At 59.3% G+C, this 21,177-nt stretch overlaps 2 protein-coding genes across 5 annotated transcripts; one reads left to right on the top strand and one right to left on the bottom strand.

The window, feature by feature from the left end:
• Positions 1 to 212: 212 nt before the first annotated feature.
• AKT1S1 (AKT1 substrate 1) lies at positions 213 to 8,647 on the bottom strand. 3 transcript variants are annotated; one of them, XM_042918602.1, is made up of 5 exons: positions 8,427 to 8,647; positions 4,064 to 4,449; positions 2,922 to 2,999; positions 2,670 to 2,839; positions 213 to 1,281 (listed from the first exon to the last, which is right to left on the bottom strand). In XM_042918602.1, exons 2-5 carry the CDS (start codon positions 4,440 to 4,442, stop codon positions 1,138 to 1,140), a joined length of 771 nt encoding a protein of 256 aa, XP_042774536.1. In that variant the 5' UTR covers positions 4,443 to 4,449; positions 8,427 to 8,647; the 3' UTR covers positions 213 to 1,137. The 3 variants fall into 3 exon arrangements, with proteins under 3 accessions (XP_042774536.1, XP_042774535.1, XP_042774534.1); XM_042918601.1 differs by lacking the exon at positions 8,427 to 8,647 and adding an exon at positions 7,769 to 7,821; XM_042918600.1 differs by lacking the exon at positions 8,427 to 8,647 and adding an exon at positions 7,299 to 7,762.
• Positions 8,537 to 21,009, top strand: TBC1D17 (TBC1 domain family member 17). 2 transcript variants are annotated; one of them, XM_042918599.1, is made up of 18 exons: positions 8,537 to 8,592; positions 8,800 to 8,934; positions 9,216 to 9,314; positions 9,545 to 9,619; positions 13,674 to 13,797; positions 14,511 to 14,718; positions 15,142 to 15,253; positions 15,364 to 15,522; positions 15,853 to 15,981; positions 16,077 to 16,180; positions 17,010 to 17,104; positions 17,538 to 17,654; positions 17,758 to 17,858; positions 17,939 to 18,038; positions 19,245 to 19,342; positions 19,504 to 19,620; positions 20,115 to 20,201; positions 20,292 to 21,009. In XM_042918599.1, exons 2-18 carry the CDS (start codon positions 8,914 to 8,916, stop codon positions 20,508 to 20,510), a joined length of 1,965 nt encoding a protein of 654 aa, XP_042774533.1. In that variant the 5' UTR covers positions 8,537 to 8,592; positions 8,800 to 8,913; the 3' UTR covers positions 20,511 to 21,009. The 2 variants fall into 2 exon arrangements, with proteins under 2 accessions (XP_042774533.1, XP_042774532.1); XM_042918598.1 differs by lacking the exon at positions 8,537 to 8,592 and having other exon boundaries at positions 8,706 to 8,934.
• The last annotated feature ends 168 nt before the right edge of the window (positions 21,010 to 21,177 follow it).

The raw sequence follows: 21,177 nt of genomic DNA, 5'->3' as shown, positions 1-21,177 counted from the left end.
TCCTTAAATACTATTCACATTCCAACATTCATCTCCCTGAAGAGTGGGGATCTATGGTCACACAAGGCTGGAATCCCCACTCCCACCCTGTGAATCTCTCTTTTATCTGTAAAAACTCCCAGCTTTGCACTGAAAATCCATGAAATGCTGCTCATTCGGCTTCAGGAAATGTTTGTTGAATGAACACAACACACTTTGTACTCATTTGCCAGAGGTAAAATTCTTTAATCTCAGACCACCCCTCCCAACTCCCAATCCCCACCCCCGACTCTCTCCCCCACACAAGGGCCGGAGAGCGAGGGCCCCTGCCCCCCACCTTGGGCGGACGAAGGCCCTTTAAGGCACCTGTGGGGGTGGGGGGAGAGGGGCGGGAGCTGGTGCCGTCCGGGCTGCAAGGACGGACTTCGATTGGCAGGCTGTTGTGGGATGGAACCAATGAGAGGGTATCAGACGCAGGGACAGAATTGGGCCATCCCTGGGAGGGGGCAGAGGGACACTTGGTCGGGACTAGGTCAAAAACAACCCCAGTCCCAGTAGTGTAAAGAACGTAAATTTAAGGCCGCAGGCCAATCCTGGGCACAGGAGGAAGGTTTGGCCACGCCCTCAGGACGCTGGAGCCAATCGGGCGGGACAGCCCAGAAAGGGTGGGATGGCGACTCCGCGAGATTGGTCAAGCCCTTTGGGTTCGAGCCAATCAAATGTAGGAGCTTCCCATCTCTAGGCCGAAATGGCTTGCCACTTCCCAATCCTGTGGCTTGGCTTTTCGCTTTCGACCAATGCCGCGCGAGCAAAGCCCTTGTCGCTAGGCAAAAAACAACAGTTGACCCATTTTTGGGCTTAAAACTGGCCGCCCCGATCAGGGAGCGAGCTAATCCCTTCATCGAAAGAATCTGTCGCAGGGCAGAGAAAGCGGCGACAGACCCAATCGAGAAACTAGATAGGTCCCGCTCCTCGGCGCGTGAGGGGATCGCGGGCTGGAAGGATGGCGGGGATTGGCAGGGAGGGGGCAATCCCGGGGCCCGGGCGACCTGGAAGGTCGGTCCCAGGTCTGACTCGGATTGGCCGGCCCAGGGGGCGGGGCAGGGGTGTAGTGTGGAGCAGGGCGGACGCTGGGCCGGGAAGCTCTTTGCTTGGGCCTCAGTATTTCCGCTTCAGCTTCTGGAAGTCGCTGGTGTTGAGCCGCGGCCGCGGCAGGTCCCCGAAGACCTGGGTGTCCTCGGCCTCCCGCAGCACCAGCGCGCGCATGCTCGCCGCGATGCGGTCCAGGTCCGGCGAGGAGGGCTGCGGAACGGGGGTGGGGTCAGCGCCCGCTGCGGCCCCGCCTCTTCGGCGCCACGCCCCGGCCCAACGCTTCTCGCCTGTTAGGAAGGCCCTTCCCCCCTCCCCCAGTCTTGCTCCATGTGGGATCCTTCCACCCAACTCAAACACCACCTCCTCCAAGAAGCCTTCCTGCCTCTCTCCTCCTCCCCTTCTTGGCCTGACTCCACGCGCAAGAACTACTTGTCCCATCGCCGTTCTAGTTCCTTATACAATGGAAGTGCTGCTTGTCTGCTACCATCAAGGCTGTGTGCACCCAGAGAGTGTCATGTCTAAGGATTTGGGGTGGGCTTGGCATCGAGTCATGTAATAATCAGGCCTCCGCCACCGACAAGCTGTCAACGGGCATTTCATCTCCCTACGCTTCTCTCTCCCCTTTAAAACATAGGGATGATGACAGAGTCTGAGACCATCAGCCCAGTGACTGCTCAAGAGCCCTGAGCCATCACGTTGCCGGCGCTGTAAGGAAAGGACCCCTTTTCGTGTTGGCCTCCACCTGGGAGGGGCCCTGTCATCCTGTCCCCCAGCAACTAGTGCAATCTCCCGTGTGGCCCAAACCCTTGAGCTGGGCCTGGCTTCCAGCAGAACAGGAGAGGCCACAGGCAGAAGCTGCACGAGAGCCCCTCCGGAGTCCAGCCCGGCACCCCCACCCTCAGGCCTCAAATGTCAGTTCACTGGGTTTCCACCAGTGGCAACAAGGACAGCAACAGCGGATGGATGCTGCCAGTGAGTCGACGAGGACTCTGAGAGGCACACGGGGAGGGGGCCCAAGGGACCCAGGGCCTCCTGCCTTGTGGCCTGTAACTCCTTTCCAAAAGGAAGCTGGGTTCCAATCCCAGCTCTGTCCCTCACAAGTTGAGGTCCCAAGGAAGTCACATACACTCCCCATGTGTCAGGGAAGTTCGGGGATGGATGGTGAGGGTCCATCCAGGCCAGCCCAGGGATACCACGTGTACAACCGTGTGGGAGAAACAGAGGAAGTGGGGGAGAGGGAAATGCCAGGAGGAGCCAGAAATATGCAGGGTGGGGACAGTAGGTGATCTGACCCCTCTGAGCCTCAGTTTCTCCTTCTGGAGGGGATACCAAAGTACTGGTACCTTGCCTGGAGCAGGTATTCTGTAAACAAAGCTATTCCTAGAAACCGGAAAAGACTTTCCCTACAAGGCACTGGGGTACATTATAAGGCTGCAATAGTTAAAAAATTTTAGGGCTCTGGCCCCAAAACTTGCCTCATGAGGTGGAGGGGAGGATCAACCCTATGAAATGTGCCATCCATGCCTGAGGGCTTCCTGGAGGAAGTGACTCTGAGTCTTTCCCTCCACCCTCCTTCCCTTTTCCCCTCTGCCCCTCACCGGCCCATTCTCCTCATCCGACGATCGTGCTTCTGTCCTCTTCTCCTTGAAGGCCCAGACGGGCACGGACACGGGCAGGGACTTGGCATACTGCTGTGTGGGCAGGGCTGAGGCCGGGGGCACTGAGTAGGCTGGGGGGCCAGCAGGGGTCTCCTCGCTCAGGCTGCCATCTGGGGGAGAGGGTGGACTTCAGCCTCTGTCCCTGCCTTCATCCCAGCAGCCCTGGGCATGGGGACAGCCTGGGACACTTACCATCTGTGCTCTCAGGGTCCGACTCACAGAACGGGGGCAGGTCCTGGAGTGTGGCATCCTCGTCCATCACAAAGAGCCCTGTGGACGGTGTTAGTGGCCCGGGCCGGCTCGACTCCAGCCACTGCGATCACCTCTCTCCCCGCCCCCCCGCTCCCCCCCCCCCGCTCCCCCCCCCCCCCCCCATCGTCCAGGCTCTTGCGAGCCTCAGGGCTTCTGGAATTATTCCCTCTGCCTCAAACACCCTTGCCCCGGTTATCTTCCAGGTCATCAGCAGAAACAAATCCAGTTTCTATCTGTTACACCCTCGGGTGAAAACAACTGGCTGGATAAACATGAAATCTCTTAAGATCTGTTTGGGCTGAACTGGCTCAAAAAACAGACTGAGAAAAATAGGAGACGATTATGAGCCTGTTTGACAAATGGGGACCAGGAGGCACAGAGAAGTTATATCATTGCCCAAAGTTCCGTAGCTAATAATCGTGTCAGCAGGATTTGAACCCAGGCCACCGGGCTCTAGAGTCTGTGCCCTTAACCCTATGCAGGCTGTCTCCAGCAACAATGAAGAAGCAAGCGTTAGCAGTAAGCAGTTGCTGAGTAGTAGTAAGTCCTATTGCTGAGCCCCCCCACAAACTCCTAATCACTCTTCAAAGCCCTAATGTTACAGGCCAGTCTCTTTGAAGTCCAACCTCCAAATTACCCCCCAAAACACACAGCTGCATTTTCCCTCCGCCTCTCTAAGCTATTGCCTGCATCCCTGACTCCTATCTTTGTTCTCACAAGCATGTGGCGCCCCAGATTTGGAAAGAACTCCTGTGCTGCTCAAGCTCCCAGCTCAGGTCCCAACCCTATGGCCTCCACGGGGCACTGCCTCACATCGGGACCACCAACTTCTTGGCCGGGCCAGGAGTCCCTCAAGAAAAGGGCCTGGACTGGCTCTGCGTCTGTCTAGCACCTCCCACCACGGGGCTGGCGCCAGGTAACATGTAAGGAAACTGAGGCCCAGAGATGGGGACTGACCCGCTCAAGGTCTCCCGGCAAGTCAGCCAGGGCTCAGAGACAAGCAAGTCCCACCTCCCCAGGAAAACCTACCTTGGAGGCGACTTGCCGAGCCAAGAGCCACCCCAGCCCCTGCCCCCTCTCACCTCCGTTATCGCTGACGCCCAGCCGCTCCCCCGAGGTCTCGGTCTCTGTCGGCTCGTCCTCATCTTCCTCGTCCTCCTCCCTGGCCAGGGTGGGCCGAGGTGGGCTCCGTGCGGGGCTGGGTGGCTGCGGTGCTGGTGGGGGCGCGGGGGGCCTGGCGGCAGCGGCGGCCCTGTGGGCCAGGGCGATGTCGTGGAGGCAGCGGCGGGCGGCCTCTGCCAGGGCCCCCCGGCCGTGGGCTGCATAGGCACAGGGACCCGGGCGGGGCGGTGGGGGCGGCGCGGCGGTCAGCAGCACCAGCTCCGTGCCTGTCCGGGCCCGGAAACGCTCAGCGGCCCCCACCACCGCCTCCCACAGCTCCTCGGGGCGCCCCGACGCCATCCACGCCCTGCAGGGCAGAGCAGGACAGAGAGCTGAGGCTCCGCTGATGGCTGATGGCGCAGTCTACACCCGGCCCTGTGTGTCCACCTGTCCCTAGAGGCCACGCCCATCCCTCCCAGCCACCTTGTCCCTGCTGAGCTCAGCTTCTTCCGCAAAGCCCGCTACTCCCCCAGATTTCCTCCCCACCCGGATCTCCTGGTACCATCCTCAACCCTCCGGCCCCATCCCTCCTGCCCCACCCTGTCCCCACAGCCTTGGGCCCTCCTTTTGGCCCTGCCTTGTCCGACCTGGGAACCAACTGCCACACGTGACTAAGGAGTACTTGACAGGTGGCGGGTCCAGAGCGAGAGGGGCCATGGGTGTGAGATCCGCACTGGAGTTTTGAAGGCTTAGCACAAAAAAGTAGGGTGTCTAACATCTCACTGGCAGGTCTGCTGTTGATGACACGTTGAGATGATGACGTGTTAGCCATAATGGCTAAACAAGACATATGCCGAAAGCGGATCTTATGTTTTCTTTTTACGGTTTTAATGTGGCTTATAGAAGATTTGAAACTATATGCTTGGCCTGCGTTCTTTTCCCAACGGACCACCACTGCAGCCTCTTCCAGAACCTCTTAGCCTCCAGTTCGGCCAGCACACGGCCCCCTGGGGGTCCTTCCCCACTGGAAGAGCCCCTGCCCCGCCCCAGCAGCCCCAGGACAAGGTCACGGCCCCTCAACCTGGCCCTGCGCTCAGCATCACAGCCTTCCAAGACTTCTGAGGCCTTCAGTCAAGGTGGTCCCCCTACACCTGGATGGCCTGCCTTCCAGTTACTAGTCAACATTTCTCTCACTCTAGTGTGGAAAGAGCTTTCCCTCGCCCCTAGATCGGGTCAGTCCCCCCACTTTGGGCTCCTACAATGGCGGAGAGTCCCCCATTGTAGCACATAGCCCTCTGGGGAGGCTGCAGCCTTCATCTCTGAGGCACCAGCCTTGCCCTGCACATGGCAGGCCTTGGAGAGCGGGGGCTGAGCAGAAAATGGTGTGCGAGACGCTCTCTGTGCCTAGATTTCCATTCGCAAAGTTTTGTACTTCCTAAGACTGTTCTGGCAATTCCTCCGGAAGTCTTCCCTGGCCCCCAGGATGGATCAGATGGCTTCTCTAGACCCACAGTGCCCTGGGCTACCTCCATTATAGCTCACTGTCACTTGAGCTTGTGACCCTTGTACCTCTGCTGCCTCCTCCATCAGACTGTGAGCTCCCCAAGCTCGAGGACGCAGGACAGGCCTCCCCTAAGCAGACAAGCTGCTGGCTGCATCCCCTTATGAGATGGAAAGAGCAAGTAGTTGGGGCGCCTGGCTGGCTGAACTGGAAGAGCATGTGACTCTTGATCCCAGGGTCATAAGTTTGAGCCCCACACTGGGTGTAGAGAGTACTTAAATAAACTTAAAAAAAAAAAAAAAAAAGCAAAAAAAAAAAAAGCAAGGGGACTGGCTGTCTGCCATCGCAAACCTGCTGTGTGACCCTGGACCACTCACTGGCCCTCTCTCTGCCTCATTTTCTTCTTCCTATAAACCACAGTGGGGGAGCCAGGGCTGCTGGGAAGCTGAGGGGCCTCTTCAGGGAGGTAGGGGGCACCCCATCACCGGAGGAACTCAAGCACAGTTCTAGTCCAGCCTGCCAAGGTCTTCTGTAGCTGGATTTCAATTCGCAGGCCCTTTTCAACACATAACCACTTAAGCCATTGTTTGAAAAGCAGCGACTAAGTGTATGGAGTCTGCACCTGTCAATTCACCTCCTACCTGATCCACTAAGGTGGGAGCGGTTCCCTCACAAATGAGACAGCCCCGGCTCGTGGGCCACAAAGCCCTTGTCGGAAGCCACGTGCAGCGAGAACAGCCAGCACCATTCCGGACACGCCCCACGGCAAATTCACCCTGCACTTCCCATCCGCCAGGCGGGGGTTCAGGGGTGCAAGCGTGTCATCCCAGCCTCTCCCCCACCCCACGAGGGAGGGGGCTGTTATCAACCCGCTTCACGGTGGCAAACTGAGGGCCAGGGAGATTCAGGGCTTTGATTATAGAGTCAGAGGGCTGGATCCCGAGCCCGTCCTTCATCTCGGATGCCAGCCTGCCTTCCTTGCCAGGGAAAGTTTAGGATCTCCTAGTCCCGGTGGGGAAAGTGAGGCCCAGGGAGCCTAACGGTCTCACAGCGACTCCTGGGGTCACCCTTAGCTGGTGGAGGACACCAAGGCTCAGAGCAGGGAAATGACTGGTCCAAGGTCACACAGCCTGGCAGTGCTAAGCCTGGGGCTCTCGTGTCCCCAGGACATCAGGATTAAACTCTTCGTCCTAGATCTTAGAGCAGTTTCAGGATTGGAAAGAGTGGAATGGGGGTGAGTGGGCGTGAGGGTCCCCCTTCACACTGTGAAGAGGCGGCCTGGGCAAAAATGAGAAGAGTAACTCACACCTCTCTGCCAAGGCCTGCGAGCTCTCTGAGGCTGGTTACCCAAAAGCAGGGTGGCCAAGACCAGAGGAGACTCCACCCTTTCAGCTGCTGGAGAGTCCTCTATCCTCTAAGGCGCGGAGAGATGGACGGAGGGTCCCCAACCCCCAAGACTGAAGAGTTTAAGATGGGGGAGAGGAGATGAGACTTGTCCCCCACAGGAGGGGGAGGGGAGGGCTAAGGTAACTGGCCTCCTAGGATGAGATGAGATGAACTGAGGAAAAGAACTCTAGGTACAGGTGAGGAAAGAGGCCGAGTCCCCCAAGGAATGAGGGATGCTAGTGAAGCCCCCTTCCAACCACCTGTCAAACTACGAGTGCCCCCCTGCCCGAAAGTGGGAGAAACTCGAGGATGCCCCCTCACCCCCCTACCCCGCGTAGCCGGGGACAGGGTGAACGTCTGGGCTCTTTCTCGACCTCTCCGAGACCTTCCCACCTCGCCCGAGGGTCCAGGGAAGAGCCACTTCTCTAGGAAGAAAACAGGAAATCCCGCCCAGGTGGGGGCCAGGACCGGAAGTCCCGCCTTTGGACGGGTGAGGGGCGCCCCAAGTCCCCCCCGGGCAACCCCCAGACCCTGTGGACATGGTCCACGACCAAGGCAAGGACCCTTGTGGGTCTGGAGACCGAATGAGAAGGCTGTCTAGGTTTTGCCTTGGGTCAGACACAACGGTTCCCGCGGGCGACCCCTTTCCAGCGCTCAGCGTAGGGTCGCTGGGCGACCTCTGCCCTCTGATCTACGCAGACCATACCCCTCCCACGAGTGGCTCGCCCTCCCAGCGCCCCTCTCCTCCGGACGGCCAAATCCTCCCCACACCGCGGTTCACAACGCCGCCTCCACTCACGTGCCCGAAGCCAGCATGGCCGGCCCGGCGCCGTCGCCGCCCTCAAAAGACATGGCGGCGCCTCACGTCACTTCCGCGTGGTTGGCCCTCCTCCACTATGCACACTCCGCCTCCCATATCGGGGCCGCCCGAAACCAAAATGGCCACGGGGACATCACCGGGTCACAGCGGGGCAATGGCGACAGCACGGTGCCCATAAGAAAGATGGCGAAAGAAAGGCTTCAGCTTGCTCGGAAACAAGCCAAACCATTTCGATTTGCCCCCAAGAAATACGGCCGTCGGCATATGCACACTCAAGGCGTCAGTAAACTAAGGCCAGCGACTTGATGCCCCTCACCCATTGTCAACCTCTTCCACAGAAGTAGAGAAAAGGCATGCCCGTTAATGACATGGCAGGCCAGCCTGGCATCACTTGCCCAAAATGTACATGGACTCTCCCTCCAACCTATTCCCCCTTCAGCACCAAGGCTGGTAAAGATCCAATATGGTAGCCCTTTTTGCTTCGGTTTGCCAGGATTCAATATGGCTGCCTAGACTGCTTTCTCGCGACGGTGACTCAGGAATTCGACTAGGACCGCTTCGTTCCCGCGAATAAGGACGGCTTCATCCCGTTAACCCAAGTCCCTCAGCACCTCTTCTGACGCACACCTTCTCTCACCTTCTTTTCTTTTATCCGTTTCTTTTCCAGGACCTCACTGTCGCGCCCCTCAGAGAGATGAAAGTGCCCCGCATTAACATGGCCGCAGCTGACCGGCTTTGCCTGTGCCCTCGAGCAAAATGGCATCTCTTTAGCTTCAATGCCAGTATACAATATGGAGAAAGAAGTAGGTGTTTCGGAGACGGCTTGAGAGAAGGGGTGGAGCCCTTGGATCCTCCCCCTTGTTTACTTCGCGGTCAGGAGAGCAGCACTGCGTCTGCGCACTCTCGCTGGGCTGCTCTACCTTCAGCGTTTGCGCCATGTGACTTAAGCCCTCGTGGTTCAAGTTCAGTCACCCGATTCTGAAAGATGGTTACATCCACTCCTGTTCTAGAACAGGCAAGGGCGCTACCACTGTCCAGGCTTCAGGGGAGTCTCCTATCCGGATGTGACAGCACGATGACCCGGAAAGGGAGAGGACCTGGGTAGTGGGACCTCGGCCGCGGCTATGGAGGGAGACGGCTACAAGGTAAGCACCGAGGACGCATTTTTTCCCTTCTGTGGTTGCGAGACGCCGCCCTCCGGTGGTCGGCTTCGCCCCAAGACTCTGCCGGGGCTCTGGGAGCCCGGCTGAGCCTTAGCAAACACATCATTCCTTTATAAATGCGCTGTCACCCTCCCCTCCGCTGCCCTAGGCGAGACCCTTACCTTATGGCCCCGCCCCCTGAGCGGCTGGACCCCTCCCAGGCCCCGCCCCCCTGGGCGTCTACCTGCGCTTGGGCCCCGCCCCTCACTGGTTCCTGTCCCCAGGTGGTGTTTGAGAAGGGTGGCGTGTACCTGCACACCAGTGCCAAGAAGCACCAAGACCCGGACTCCCTCATCGCTGGCGTCATCCGCGTTGTGGAGAAGGTGGGCCGCGAGGCAGCGGGGCTCGGGCAGGCCCAGAGCGGGATGGAGGCCGCATCTGTAGGCGTATGGTCTGGAGGTCACGGTGGGGCTTTAGGAAGGCAGGGGGTGCGGACTGGAGGGAGAGAAGGGGCTTTGTAAGTCTGGGGGGTCCAGACTGGGGAAGAAGTTTGGAAATACGGTTTGGGGAGATTGGAGGGCAGCACTTCTAAACTCCTCTCTCCTTTCCTCAGGACAGTGATGTCCTCCTGCAGTGGGTTCCTGTAGAGGAGGCTGGAGATTCCACCCAGATTCTCTTCGCCAAGAAGGTAGGCTTTTCTCTCTTCTCCACTTGCTTTTTCCAGGTTTCCGCGGTAGAAGACATCTGAAGGACCTGGGTTCAGTCCCAGACTAACTCTTAGATCCTGTGTGACCCTGCTTGGGATCTAGGTTCTCTTTGCCCCTTGGTTTCCTCCCCTCTGTGAAATGGGGCTGAAGATGCCCATTCAAAAGAAAGCAGACACTGAGATTTGTGGCCATGGGGACAGCTGCCCTCTCATCCCCTTTGCTCTTTGGGAGAGCCCTGCCAGAATGCAAGAGGACAACACAGCCTGTGGATTCGGGTTCCGTGGCCTCTCAGCCTACAAGAACTTGAAAGGGTGTGGCGTTTCCCCTCGGGCAGGTCTGCCGTCCGTGTCCAGAGAGGAAACTGAACGTGACCAAGGCGACTCGCCCACTTACCAGTACTCCTTCTTACCCCGGGTACCAGACTTTGCCCTTCTCGTTATTACAGACTCCTGAGGCTTTCTGTCACCAGGTTCTGTGCTGGGACCGGAGATGAGTCTCAATCAGACCCTGCCTTAGTCCCCGCCCCCACTGTATTTAGGGGAACTGAGGCACAATGATTGGGAGCCCTGTTTGCAAAGTCAGAAAGCTAGGAGGTGTTGGAACTTGAGTTTGAACCCAGACTCTGATTCCAGAGCCCTGCCCATTTCCGGAGGAAGCAGACATTGGCACCGGAACCCTAAGAAGGAGGACGGGGCAAGAAAGTATTTCAGGGATGGTAGGAGAAAGAGTATTTCAGGATACGGGAGGGAATGAGATGCCCGTGTAGAGGGTTTTGCCGGGAAGGTAGCTCGACGTGAAATGCCCGACTGAGAAGCTTGGGCTGCGTTCTAGGGGCCCTGGGGGAAACATCGGGGGAGAAGGGTGTGGGTGTGGAAAGTTTCCATGGGAAACCATGTGGGGGGTGGGCAGAAGGTCTCAATGGAGGGAGACTGGAGGCTGGGAGGCCAGGGAGAGGTTATTGTGTTGGGCCAGGGAGAGAGAATGAAGCCTGACCTGGGGCAGTGGAGCTTTGAATAACCCAGTGTGGGAGCATTACAAGTGGCGAATCCGTTGTGGGATCTGGCTTCCGGGGGTTGAGGAAGAACCAGCCAGGATTCTGCATTTTTCATCAGCCTCACGGGCGGTCTGAGTGCCTTTCTTGAAAATGTTGCTGTTCTCCTTGGCAGTCTTACTTTTGACCCACAGAAACTCACTGAGACGGGTTTCAGCAGAAAAGGCACAGGTGCATACAGCGTATTAATCCAAGGAACACAACATCTGGCCGACAACAAATTAAGCCGACGAGTTTATTTCTCTTGTTTCACAAGACTGCCAAAGACGTATGGGGCTACGGGCCGTGGCTGGTGACCCTGGGGCCTGGATTGGTGAGACCAGACCACGCTTGCCCTGGTCACCTTTAAATGGCTGCTTGAGCTGAGCCCCTGCATCTGCTTTTTAAGGCAGAGAAGAGGGGGGCAGGCAGGGTGCCATTCACATCTGTCTTTCTCGATCTCCCACAAACTCTTGGCATCAGTTAGCAGTTATATTTGGCTACGTGGGATAGAAATGGAAATAACAGTGGCTTCAGCTAGATAGAAGCTCATACCTCTCCAGCTGAAAAGGCCAGAAGACGGCGGGTCCCTTCCATCTTTGCTCTGCCATCCCCAGCACACGGGATGCATCCTCACGGCTGCCTTGTGGTCCAAAGAGGCTGCTGGAGCGCCAGCCTTTTTGGCTGTTTTTGCTCACTCTATGTGTGTGCTGCAGGTTGGCCAAGGAGCTCTGTTCGTCACGATTACTCGGGGAGGCGTGCTGCTAGAGTGGCTGTCTTAGAAGCCACCGTTCCTTGTGGCAGAGGGAGAGTTCTTCCCCGGCATTTCAGCAGTCCATCCTGGAGACATCCCAGCCCCTTGGTCAGGACTAGCTGCATGGCTCCATCCAGCCAGTAGAGTTCAGCGAACAGTGATCCTGCTGTGTGCCCAAGGAGTAGAGAGCTGCAAACATTCGCAGATGGCAGCACTGACTCTCGTTGTCATGTAAACGTCGAAACATCAAATTCATCTCACAAGACACGCAGGGCAGGGATGGCTTTGCCAGGGCTGGTTCAGCAGCCTTGTGGATGGGTGTCTCTGACTCCCTTCTGGCCCTGGTTGGCTGCCACAGCTACAGACACCATGTTCTCCATCAACGGCACCCAAAGGCTGTTCTAAATGGGGTGTTCATCCCTGTACGTGCCTTTTTTAAATCAGGGATTTCCCTTTACATTCCCCACAGGTGTCATTTCAGCTCCCACTGGCCAGAGTTGGGTCCCTACGGCCACTCAGAGCCACAGGGAAGGCTGGGAAAGGAAACATGGGGAGGTTTTAACTTCTGTCGTGGGAGGGGCTCCGTCAGCCTGGAGGGAGCAGCGGAAATGGCTTTTGGGTGGATCCACTGTCTGTGTCCTTCCAACAGGGTCCCATCACGCAGGGTTTCATCGTAGGAGGCACAAAACACCAGTTACTTTCAGCAGGGAAGGATTAAAGGCCACCCTCCTGCTGGCAGGGAGAGGCCTGTAGAGTTTTTTCAAGGGCTGATAGAACGGGACTGACCCTGCAGAACTGACCTGCCAGGGGAGCTGCCGCCACTGCCAAAATGAGGGAGCGGGGAGAGATCATCCTGGGAGCGGTCCCTACCACCAGCTGCCACCCAAGGGCAGGAAGCTGCTTGGGCCCTACAAGGCTAGTACCTGGCACTGGGAGACTGAGCTAGCCACCACCTCTACCCTAGTCGCCTCTCCGTGTGTGGGGAAAACAGGAGTCTTCTTCGTCAGCCAAACACAGCCAGCGCAGCCAGAAGTTGCCTTTGCTTCGCTTCTGCTTTCCGGTAGCCTCTGTCTTGCGTCCTGACCTCTAGCTGCAGACGAGCCAGGGAAATGTAGTTTTCGCCTTCCAACCTCTGCCTGACAGGAAGGCATACCGTCCTGTGAAGGGACTCCCATCCCCTCCCTGTCCTTCCCCATGGCCCGCGGCCAGCACCATCGGCCAGGACTGCACTGTGACCCTCAGCACGGCCCTCACCTGCACTGCTTACCCAAATCTGCCAGCAGGCCCCACGCAGGGCACTTTACTTGTTTTCGTAACAACCTGTGAGTTGCCTCTTTTATTGAGGTAAAATTCACTTACGATAAAGCACATGGTTACAGAAGAACTTAAGTTCTTAAAGTACAGAGGCGAGCGTTTCTCTGTTCGCAAAGTCTTGGCAGTTGTCACTGCTGTCTAAGTCCAGGACATTTCGTCACCCCCCCGCCCCGGAGAAACCCTGCACCCGTTGGCCCCTGCTCCCCATCCTCTCCTCCCCCAGCCTCTGGCAACCAGTAATCCGTCTCTCTGGCTTGGCCTTTCCTGGACGTGGTGTATAAACGGAGCCCCACGCATTTTGCTCACGCATCGTGGGTTGTTTCCCCTTTGGGGCTGTTATGAATAATCCTGCTCTGAGCGTTTGTGCGTTCAAGTGTGGACGCTTGGTTTCATTTCTCTTGGGTATACGCCTGGGAGTAGAATCGCTGGGGCGTATGGTACTTGTACATTTAACCTTTTGAGGAACTTCCAGGTTTTTCCGGGCAGCTCCTTCCATTTACGTTCCCGGGGCAGTATATGCGGTTCCATTTTTTTCTACCAGTGCTTCTCTTAACCGGTCTTTTTAATCCTCACCGTCCTGGTGAGTGTGAAGGGTACCTGATGGTGGCTTTGATTTGAGTTGCTCCAGTGACTACCGGCTACTTAACTTTAAGCACTGTGCCCTTCGGCAGTCGGCGGGCGGAGCGCACAGTCCGGGGCGTTCTCTGTGCTCCCCCGTGTGGTGGTGCTTGGGTTAGAGCCACCAGGAGATTGGCTTTGAGTCCTGGCCCTATCCCGGTCCCTGGCCGCACCGGGTGACTCTGGGCAAGTATTGTGCCCCTCTCTGCCTCAGTTGCCCTATTTGTTCAACGGGGCCGCCTTCCAGGGCAGCCTCACAGCTCGGATCTGGAAGTCCTGAATCTACAGCCCCTCGCTCTCTTTATCTTCCTACCCCAAGGATGTGAGTGGGGGTGACGCCTGCACCTCTGAGGAGGAACCGACCTTTGACCCCGGCTACGAACCCGACTGGGCTGTCATCAGCACTGTGCGGCCACAGCCCCGCCACTCAGAGCCCACTAGAGGTAGGCTGAGCCGGTGCCCCTGAGGGGCAGGTGGAGACACAGCTTACCCTCCGCGGTCATGGCTCCATAGGCTTTGCTGGTCACAGTCAAGATGGCCTTCCAGTCTCAGGAGAATGGATCGGGTGCAGGACTGTCCCCGGTCCAGGTCCAGCCTGGCAGGGTCCCCGGGGCTTCCCACCTTGCTCATCTCACCGGGCTCCCTCCCTCATTGGCTGTGGGGGTGGACAGCTGTAGAGTCACAGGGTGATTTGGGCTATCCTGGAGTTCAACAGGGTGCTGGGGGCCCCAGAGGAGGCATCTGGCCCCTCTGGGGAGTAGAAAAGCCTTCTGGGAAGAGGTGATGCCAGCCTCTGGCTCTGGGGGCGGGGCGGGGGGGCGACACCTGGGAGTTTTCTCCCCAGCAGAGAGAGCAGCCGTGCAAGGCCAGAGGCACAGGGCATCGGGTGTATTTAGGAAACTCGAGCTGTGGCCTGAGTGTGGGGTCTGGAGAACGAACTGGAGACAAGACGGGCAGGGGGTAGACCCGAGGGGCCTGCCTCCAGCTCGAGGAACACAGCCGTCACCCTGAGAGCCGAGGGAGGTTCCGGAGCAAGCCCGCGGTAGGCGTTTCCGAGGAGACAGGAGGTGACCCAGGGCTCCCAGAGGGCTCCTGGGAGATGTGTGTGCTGCCTCGGGCTCCCTGCGCCCGTTCCCAACACGGCTCTCTTCTCCAGGTGCAGAGCCCAGCTCTCCCCGGGGCTCCTGGGCCTTCTCGGTGAGTCTGGGGGAGCTCAAGTCCATCCGCCGGTCTAAGCCAGGTCTCAGCTGGGCCTACCTGGTCCTGGTGACCCAGGCCGGAGGCTCCCTGCCCGCACTACACTTTCACCGCGGGGGTACACGCGCCCTCCTCCGTGTCCTCAGCCGCTACCTGCTGTTGGCCAGGTGAGCCTTCCTCCAGCACCGGCCTTTGTGCCCGGGGCCCGGCCCCTCGGGGCTGTGAAAGAAACAGACTGCTTTAAAGGCAGGAAAGGGGGAATCCACTGGTGCGTGTAACCGCAAAGCCAAAGGGTAGTTTGGTTTCAGGCAGGACCCGGGCCCTGGAACGTTAGGAAGAATTGCTCTCTTTGCGTCAGAGCTGGTATCACTCTCTGGGGGCCCCTGCAGGCCTGGCCTAGCGGCCCCGGTGACAGAAGCAGTTCCTTCTCCAGCGGCATTCTGGAGCCGCCTCTCACCGGCCAGCCCTGGGTCGTGTGCCCACCCCCGGGGTCCAGCTGAGGCGAGGGCCTCCCCAAGGGCAGCTGGGCCGCTGTAGCTGGAAGCGGGAGGGAACCCACCCAGTGTGTCACCGCACCTGCCCCTCCCCAGCTCCCCGCAGGACTCCCGCCTCTACCTTGTCTTCCCCCACGACTCCTCGGCCCTCTCCAGCTCCTTCCACCACCTCCAGCTCTTTGACCAGGACAGCTCCAACGTGGTGTCCGTGAGTGTCGCGGTGCCGGGCTGGGCCGCTGTGGGCAGGGAGGGGTGGACGCCTTGGTGGGCGGGGCAGGGTGGGGTGGAGCCGTGACCGCCCTCCGGCCCTGTCCACAGCGCTTCCTCCAGGACCCCTACTCCACCACCTTCGGCGGCTTCTCCCGTGTGACCAACTTCTTCCGGGGAGCCCTGCAGCCACACCCAGAGGGGGCCTCCCCCGACCTTCCTCCACCGCCCGATGACGAGCCCGAGCCTGGGTTCGAGGTCATCTCCTGTGTGAGTATCAGGTCGACCCTGCTGTGTTTTGGCCGTCACCTTGGCGGGCGACCACATTTCCTTGGGTCCCCTTTTCCACAATAACGGGGACGACAGAGCACCACTCTCACCAGATCGTGTGAGTGACCTCGAGGAAAACGCTTATAGCCTGTGACGCTCGGGGAGGACCTTCCTGACACGGAGGGTGACTTTGGCGCTGGCCCGGGGAAGGAGATGCTCCCCACCCTGAACGTTAACTGTCCGTGGAGCTAAGGAGGGCTCTGAGCTGCCGTGCAGGTGGCCTGGGGAGGATGGGTGAGGCCCTGAGCTCACTTGCCTTGTGTCTCGCAGGTGGAGCTGGGCCCGCGGCCAGCCGTGGAGCGGGCACCTCCGGTCACAGAGGAGGAGTGGGCCCACCATGTGGGCCCCGAGGGCCGCCTTCAGCAAGTCCCCATGCTGAAGGCCCGGATCTTCTCGGGGGTAAGGCGCCGGGTGGGTGGGCAGAGGACCGGGGAGGGCCAGCCGGCGGCCAGGGGGAGGCTCCTCTGAGCGGCGGGCCCCGCTCTCTCCCCCAGGGTCTGAGCCCCGGCCTGAGACGCGAAGCTTGGAAGTTCCTCCTGGGGTACCTCAGCTGGGAGGGCTCAGCCGAGGAGCACAAGGCCCACGTGCGCAAGAAAACGTGAGTGAGGGGCGCCTGGGGGGCTCCGTCAGTTAGGTATCTGACTCTTGGTTTTGGCTCGGGTCGTGATCTCACGGTTCGCGGGTTCGAGCCCCACATCAGGCTCTGTGCCGGCAGCACGGAGCCTGCCTATGATTCTCTCTCACCTCCTTTCTCTGCTTCTCCCTCGCTCACAATCTCAAAATAAATAAACTTAAAAAAAAAAAGAAAGAAAACACGAGTGAGAAACTGTGGGCCTGCCGCCCCCCGCCCTGCCCAGCTCCCACCCCCCAAGTTGAACATATCCCCCTATCACGGCACGGCACCTGATACATCACAGATGCACAGGTAGGCTGGCTCCCGAAAGGTCAGTCAAGAGCCTGGCACGTGCGGGCACCGGCCCTGGCACAGGGAGACGGTGGTGGGCAGGCCGGTCCATCTCCCATGTCCATCGCTGTTCCATTCCAAGACCATAACGTTGCCGCCATCAGCACTCTGTGGCAGTCCTCCTAACCCCATGGGCCCAGTTCTCCTCCTTCCTGGTACATACTGTGACCCCACTGTGTATGTCCTGGTCCCTGCCCCAGTGCTCTCTGTCCAGTGGGGATGACAGACTTGGAACAAAAGCCTGCAACAGGGCAGGGGGGGGGGGGTGCCTGGTTGGTCCAGACTGTAGAGCGTGCGACTCTCGATCTTGAGGTCGTGAGTTTGAGCCCCACGTCGGGTGTAGAGTTCACAAGGCTGTTGTGTGTTGTGAGACATGTCAGAAAGGGGAAGCACGGGGACAGGGGCGAGGGCGACTGGGTGGCTTGCGTCGTGGCCTTGTGTGACCCCTCTCCGGGCCCCTCAGGGATGAGTATTTCCGAATGAAGCTGCAGTGGAAATCTGTGAGCCCCGAGCAGGAGCGGAGGAACTCACTGCTGCACGGTTACCGCAGCCTCATCGGTGGGTCGCGGGACCGGGGCTGGGGTGGGGAGATGGGAAACGGCAGGGAGAGGACAGGGGAGCCCCCTACCTTCCCAAGAAAAGGGATGAGGTTATCTGCAGTGAGGAGATGGGGAGTAGGGGAAGGGAGCCAGACTCCTTGGGCTCAGCCTGCCGTCTGCGTACCGTCAGGCCTTGGCGAGTGGTTTTGCCTCCTTGGGCCTCAGTTTCCCACCTGTGGATGGCTCAGTGACTGTTGGTGGCTGGGAGGATGCAGCGACCTGGCCAAGCATGAAGCAGGGCGCCTCACGTGAGAGCGCCCGAGACGGTTTCTGGACCGACTCACACCTGCCCGGGGTCTGTGGAAGGGAGGAGTGGGGGCTGGTGCCCACAGCCAGCAGGGATGGGCCCCCACAGCCTCGACACTTTGGCATCCCATGCCCTGTCTCCGCAGAGAGAGACGTGAGCCGTACCGACAGGACCAACAAGTTCTATGAGGGTCCTGAGAACCCAGGGCTGGGCCTGCTGAACGACATCCTCCTCACCTACTGCATGTACCACTTCGACCTCGGTGCGACGCCGGCCCGGGGAGGGGTTGGGGGTCCGGCCTTCCCTTGGGGAGGGGGGCGGGGTGCTGAGGGCCTAGGCTGGGCCCTGACCTCGTGTTCCCCCAGGCTACGTCCAGGGCATGAGTGACCTCCTCTCCCCGATCCTCTACGTCATTCAGAATGAGGTGGATGCCTTCTGGTGTTTCTGTGGCTTCATGGAGCTCGTGGTGAGGCCCCACGCGGGCATGGGAGACAGGCCCCTCCAGGGACCGGGGTCTGGCTCCTCATCTCGCCGTCCCTCCTGCAGCACGGGAACTTCGAGGAGAGTCAGGAGACGATGAAGCGGCAGCTCGGGCAGCTCCTGCTGCTCCTGAGGGTGCTGGACCCGTCGCTCTGCGATTTCCTGGGTAGGCGTCCCAGCGGGCGGTCAGTGGGTGGCGGGGCCACAGACGGTGTCCGGGACATTTGGTCCTGATCCAAACGAGAGAAATGTCTCCCCGCATAACCCAGAACCCAAAATTTACGCAGGATTGCCCTTGGGAGCAAACCTCCCCACAGGCTCAGACGCATCCACGCTCCCGTGTGCCCCCCCCCTCCCCCACGCTCCCCAAGCCCCTTACTTCGCAGATGGAAGGGGTGGGGGCTGGGCGCGGCTGCTAGCACTTCGTCCCTCCACCCACCTTGAACCAGGATTGCAAACTGGTTGTCGGGGCTCCCGGGGCTGGGCCCGCTGCATTCCGGCCTCAAAATTATTCTTCGTTGCTTGTTGGATGTAAAAAACGCAGGGAATCCCGATAAGGAAAGTCAAAGCTGCTGTCGATAATATGGTTCTTTCTGAACGCCAGTGACAGATGAGTTAAGTTCTTTAGGGGCGTTTCCTCACTGACGTTAGGGTGGCCCTGGGGGAGGGAGCTATTGCCAAGATCGCCTCACCAAAGAGGAGGCAATCCAGGAAAGCACAGGCCACTTCCGGGGGCGCCTGGACACTAGCTGCCGGACCAGGTGTTGTGTCTGCCTTAAGTGCCTACAAGACTAGATCTCCCCTGACCTGCCGGACGAGTCAGTTATTGGCAGTTTCTCATCATAATGACCATAGTCGGGATGATTATTTCAGGTTAAATCCCAAGAAGTGAAATTGTATTCAGGGCAGGAGATAGTTTCACGGCTTTTGAAATGTTTGTTCCCGTCACTGCTTTCCTGGAAGTTTTTACCAACTTTTTTTTTGCTAGCCAAGTACACATGTGTCACACGAGTGTCACACAAGCGTCCCGTTTCCTCACGCCTCCACCAGCATTGGGTATTGGTACCTTTTATTTTTTTCCTCGAGTGCACACTGCACCCCTTTTATGTGAAGGTGGGAAACGGGACTGGCTCACCTCGTCTGGAGTCTGGAAGGTTCCTGCGGACACAGAGCATTCCTGGCTCGCTGCTGAAGCCTTCCCATGCTGGGCATAAGCTCCTTGCCTAGACTGGTGGAGATTCTTACGACCGAGATAACTTCTTAGAGTCGCAGTCTGACCACCGTGCACACTGTAAATGAGAATGGGGTTGGAACGGCTTTGGGGCTTGCTCTCTGCTCAGCACCTCCCCTCCCCACCACTGTCTTCCTCCAGACTCCCAGGACTCTGGCTCTCTCTGCTTCTGCTTCCGGTGGCTGCTCATCTGGTTCAAGAGAGAATTCCCCTTCCCGGACGTCCTTCGGCTGTGGGAGGTGGGCCCCCCAGTTTGGGTCGGTGGGTGAACAGGAAGGAGAAATAGGTCAGCAACCCCAGGCTGGGAGGTTGTGGGGGGGGAAGTGGGCAGGGGTGAGGCAGACCTGGGTGGGACCTCAGGCAGAGACTGCGCGGTGACTCCTCCCTCTGGCCCTCCCAGGTGCTGTGGACGGGGCTCCCTGGCCCCAATCTGCACCTGTTGGTGGCCTGTGCCATTCTGGACATGGAACGGGACACCCTCATGCTTTCTGGCTTCGGCTCCAATGAGATCCTCAAGGTGAGGCCTTGGCTCCTTCCCAGTCCTCCCCTTCTCCCTGCCAGTCCTGACCTGCGTAAGCGTTTCAAGGCAGCTCAGGTGTGAACTCCGCAGAGGCTGGTGCTGTGCCCATGCCACACTTTGCCTTGGGGTAGCAACTACTCAAAACAGGATTGTGGGAAGTGCGGTTGGCTAAGCTGTGAGCACCATGGCCGTGACATCGGGCTGTTTTCCCTACCCCATCCTATCCCTGGCTGCCAGCAGCACCCTTATGGGGTGCGGCCAGCACGTGAGGGGGCACCTACCCCTTCCCTATCACGTTAATGCACGACAGGGCCATAGGGGTGGAGCTCAGTGCCCTTTCCCTTCACTGTACTTGCATCTGGCAAGCGGCCCCCATTTCCCCAGTCTGTCTGTCTTCCATTGTGTCCCCAGCCAGAGGCACGGAATGGGCGCTGGGGCGGTGGCGGTGGAGGGCCCGTAGGCCGGCAGGCCTGATGCACCCCTTCCCACAGCACATCAACGAGCTGACCATGAAGCTGAGCGTGGAGGACGTGCTGACGCGGGCCGAGGCCCTCTACCGGCAGCTGACCGCCTGCCCGGTGAGCCCCCGCCTTCTGCCAACACCCCTCCCTGCCCCGCCGCCCCCGGTAAAACCACTGACTTTTCGCTCCCACCTGCCGACTTTGCAGGAGCTGCCCCACAACGTGCAGGAGGTCTTGGGTCTGGTGCCACCCACAGAGCCCCACAGCCCCTCGCCCCCTGCCTCCCCACTGCCTCTGTCGCCCACCCGGGCCCCACCGGCCCCACCGCCCCCCGAGGACACAGCCCCGCAGCCGGACAGCAGCCTGGAGATCCTGCCGGAGGAGGAGGAAGAGGAGGGGGAGGAAGAGGAAAGCGTGAAGTCTTAACCCTCCCGGCCGGCCTGCCCGGCACAAGCACTTTATCCAGATCGCAGAGGCTGGGGAGGAAGTGTGCGAAGAGGGCGGGCCTCCCCACCGTACCTCCCGCGGCTCCTAAAGAGCCCATCTCATTAAACTGACACTTCCCGTGTCCAGCTGGCCTCGTGTAGGTGAAGGAGGCGGCTATCTTGGCGTGGACCTGGATGGGGAGGGGGTGGTGGCCTTGCTGCTCTGCTGACGCCTGATCACGCGGTCCCGACCCAGCCAATGAGACGTCAGAGGAGGCCTTTGGGGGGCTCCTGGAGGTAGGGCTATTGTTACCAGCCTGGATTTGGGGCTTTTGGAGGAATGAGGAGGAAGTGCTGGGGTATGGCCGCCTCCGGTAGCTTTGCGGGGACACGTCCGGGACATAACCGAGATGGAAGGGCCTGCAGAGCTGTTGAGACACTCTAGGGACTCTGCCCACCAGCTTCTTGTTACATGAAAACAATAAACTCGTGTTTAACCCCCTGCCTGCTGGGCTATTACTGACATCAGGGCTCCTCTGTTTGGTGACAGCCGGAGTGGGCACCGTGATTACCATCTACCAGCGGCACAAAGCCGTGTCCATCTGGTCCCTCCTCTCCCCCTCCCCCGGTGGGGCCCCACCGCCCAGGAAGAAGTAGGACAGCTGCTG

The sequence above is a fragment of the Panthera leo genome, chromosome E2 (assembly GCF_018350215.1).
Source record: "Panthera leo isolate Ple1 chromosome E2, P.leo_Ple1_pat1.1, whole genome shotgun sequence".
Taxonomy (NCBI): domain Eukaryota; kingdom Metazoa; phylum Chordata; class Mammalia; order Carnivora; family Felidae; genus Panthera; species Panthera leo.
The sequence above is the reverse complement of the archived record's forward strand: the minus strand, read 5'-3'. Positions and strand labels throughout refer to the sequence as shown.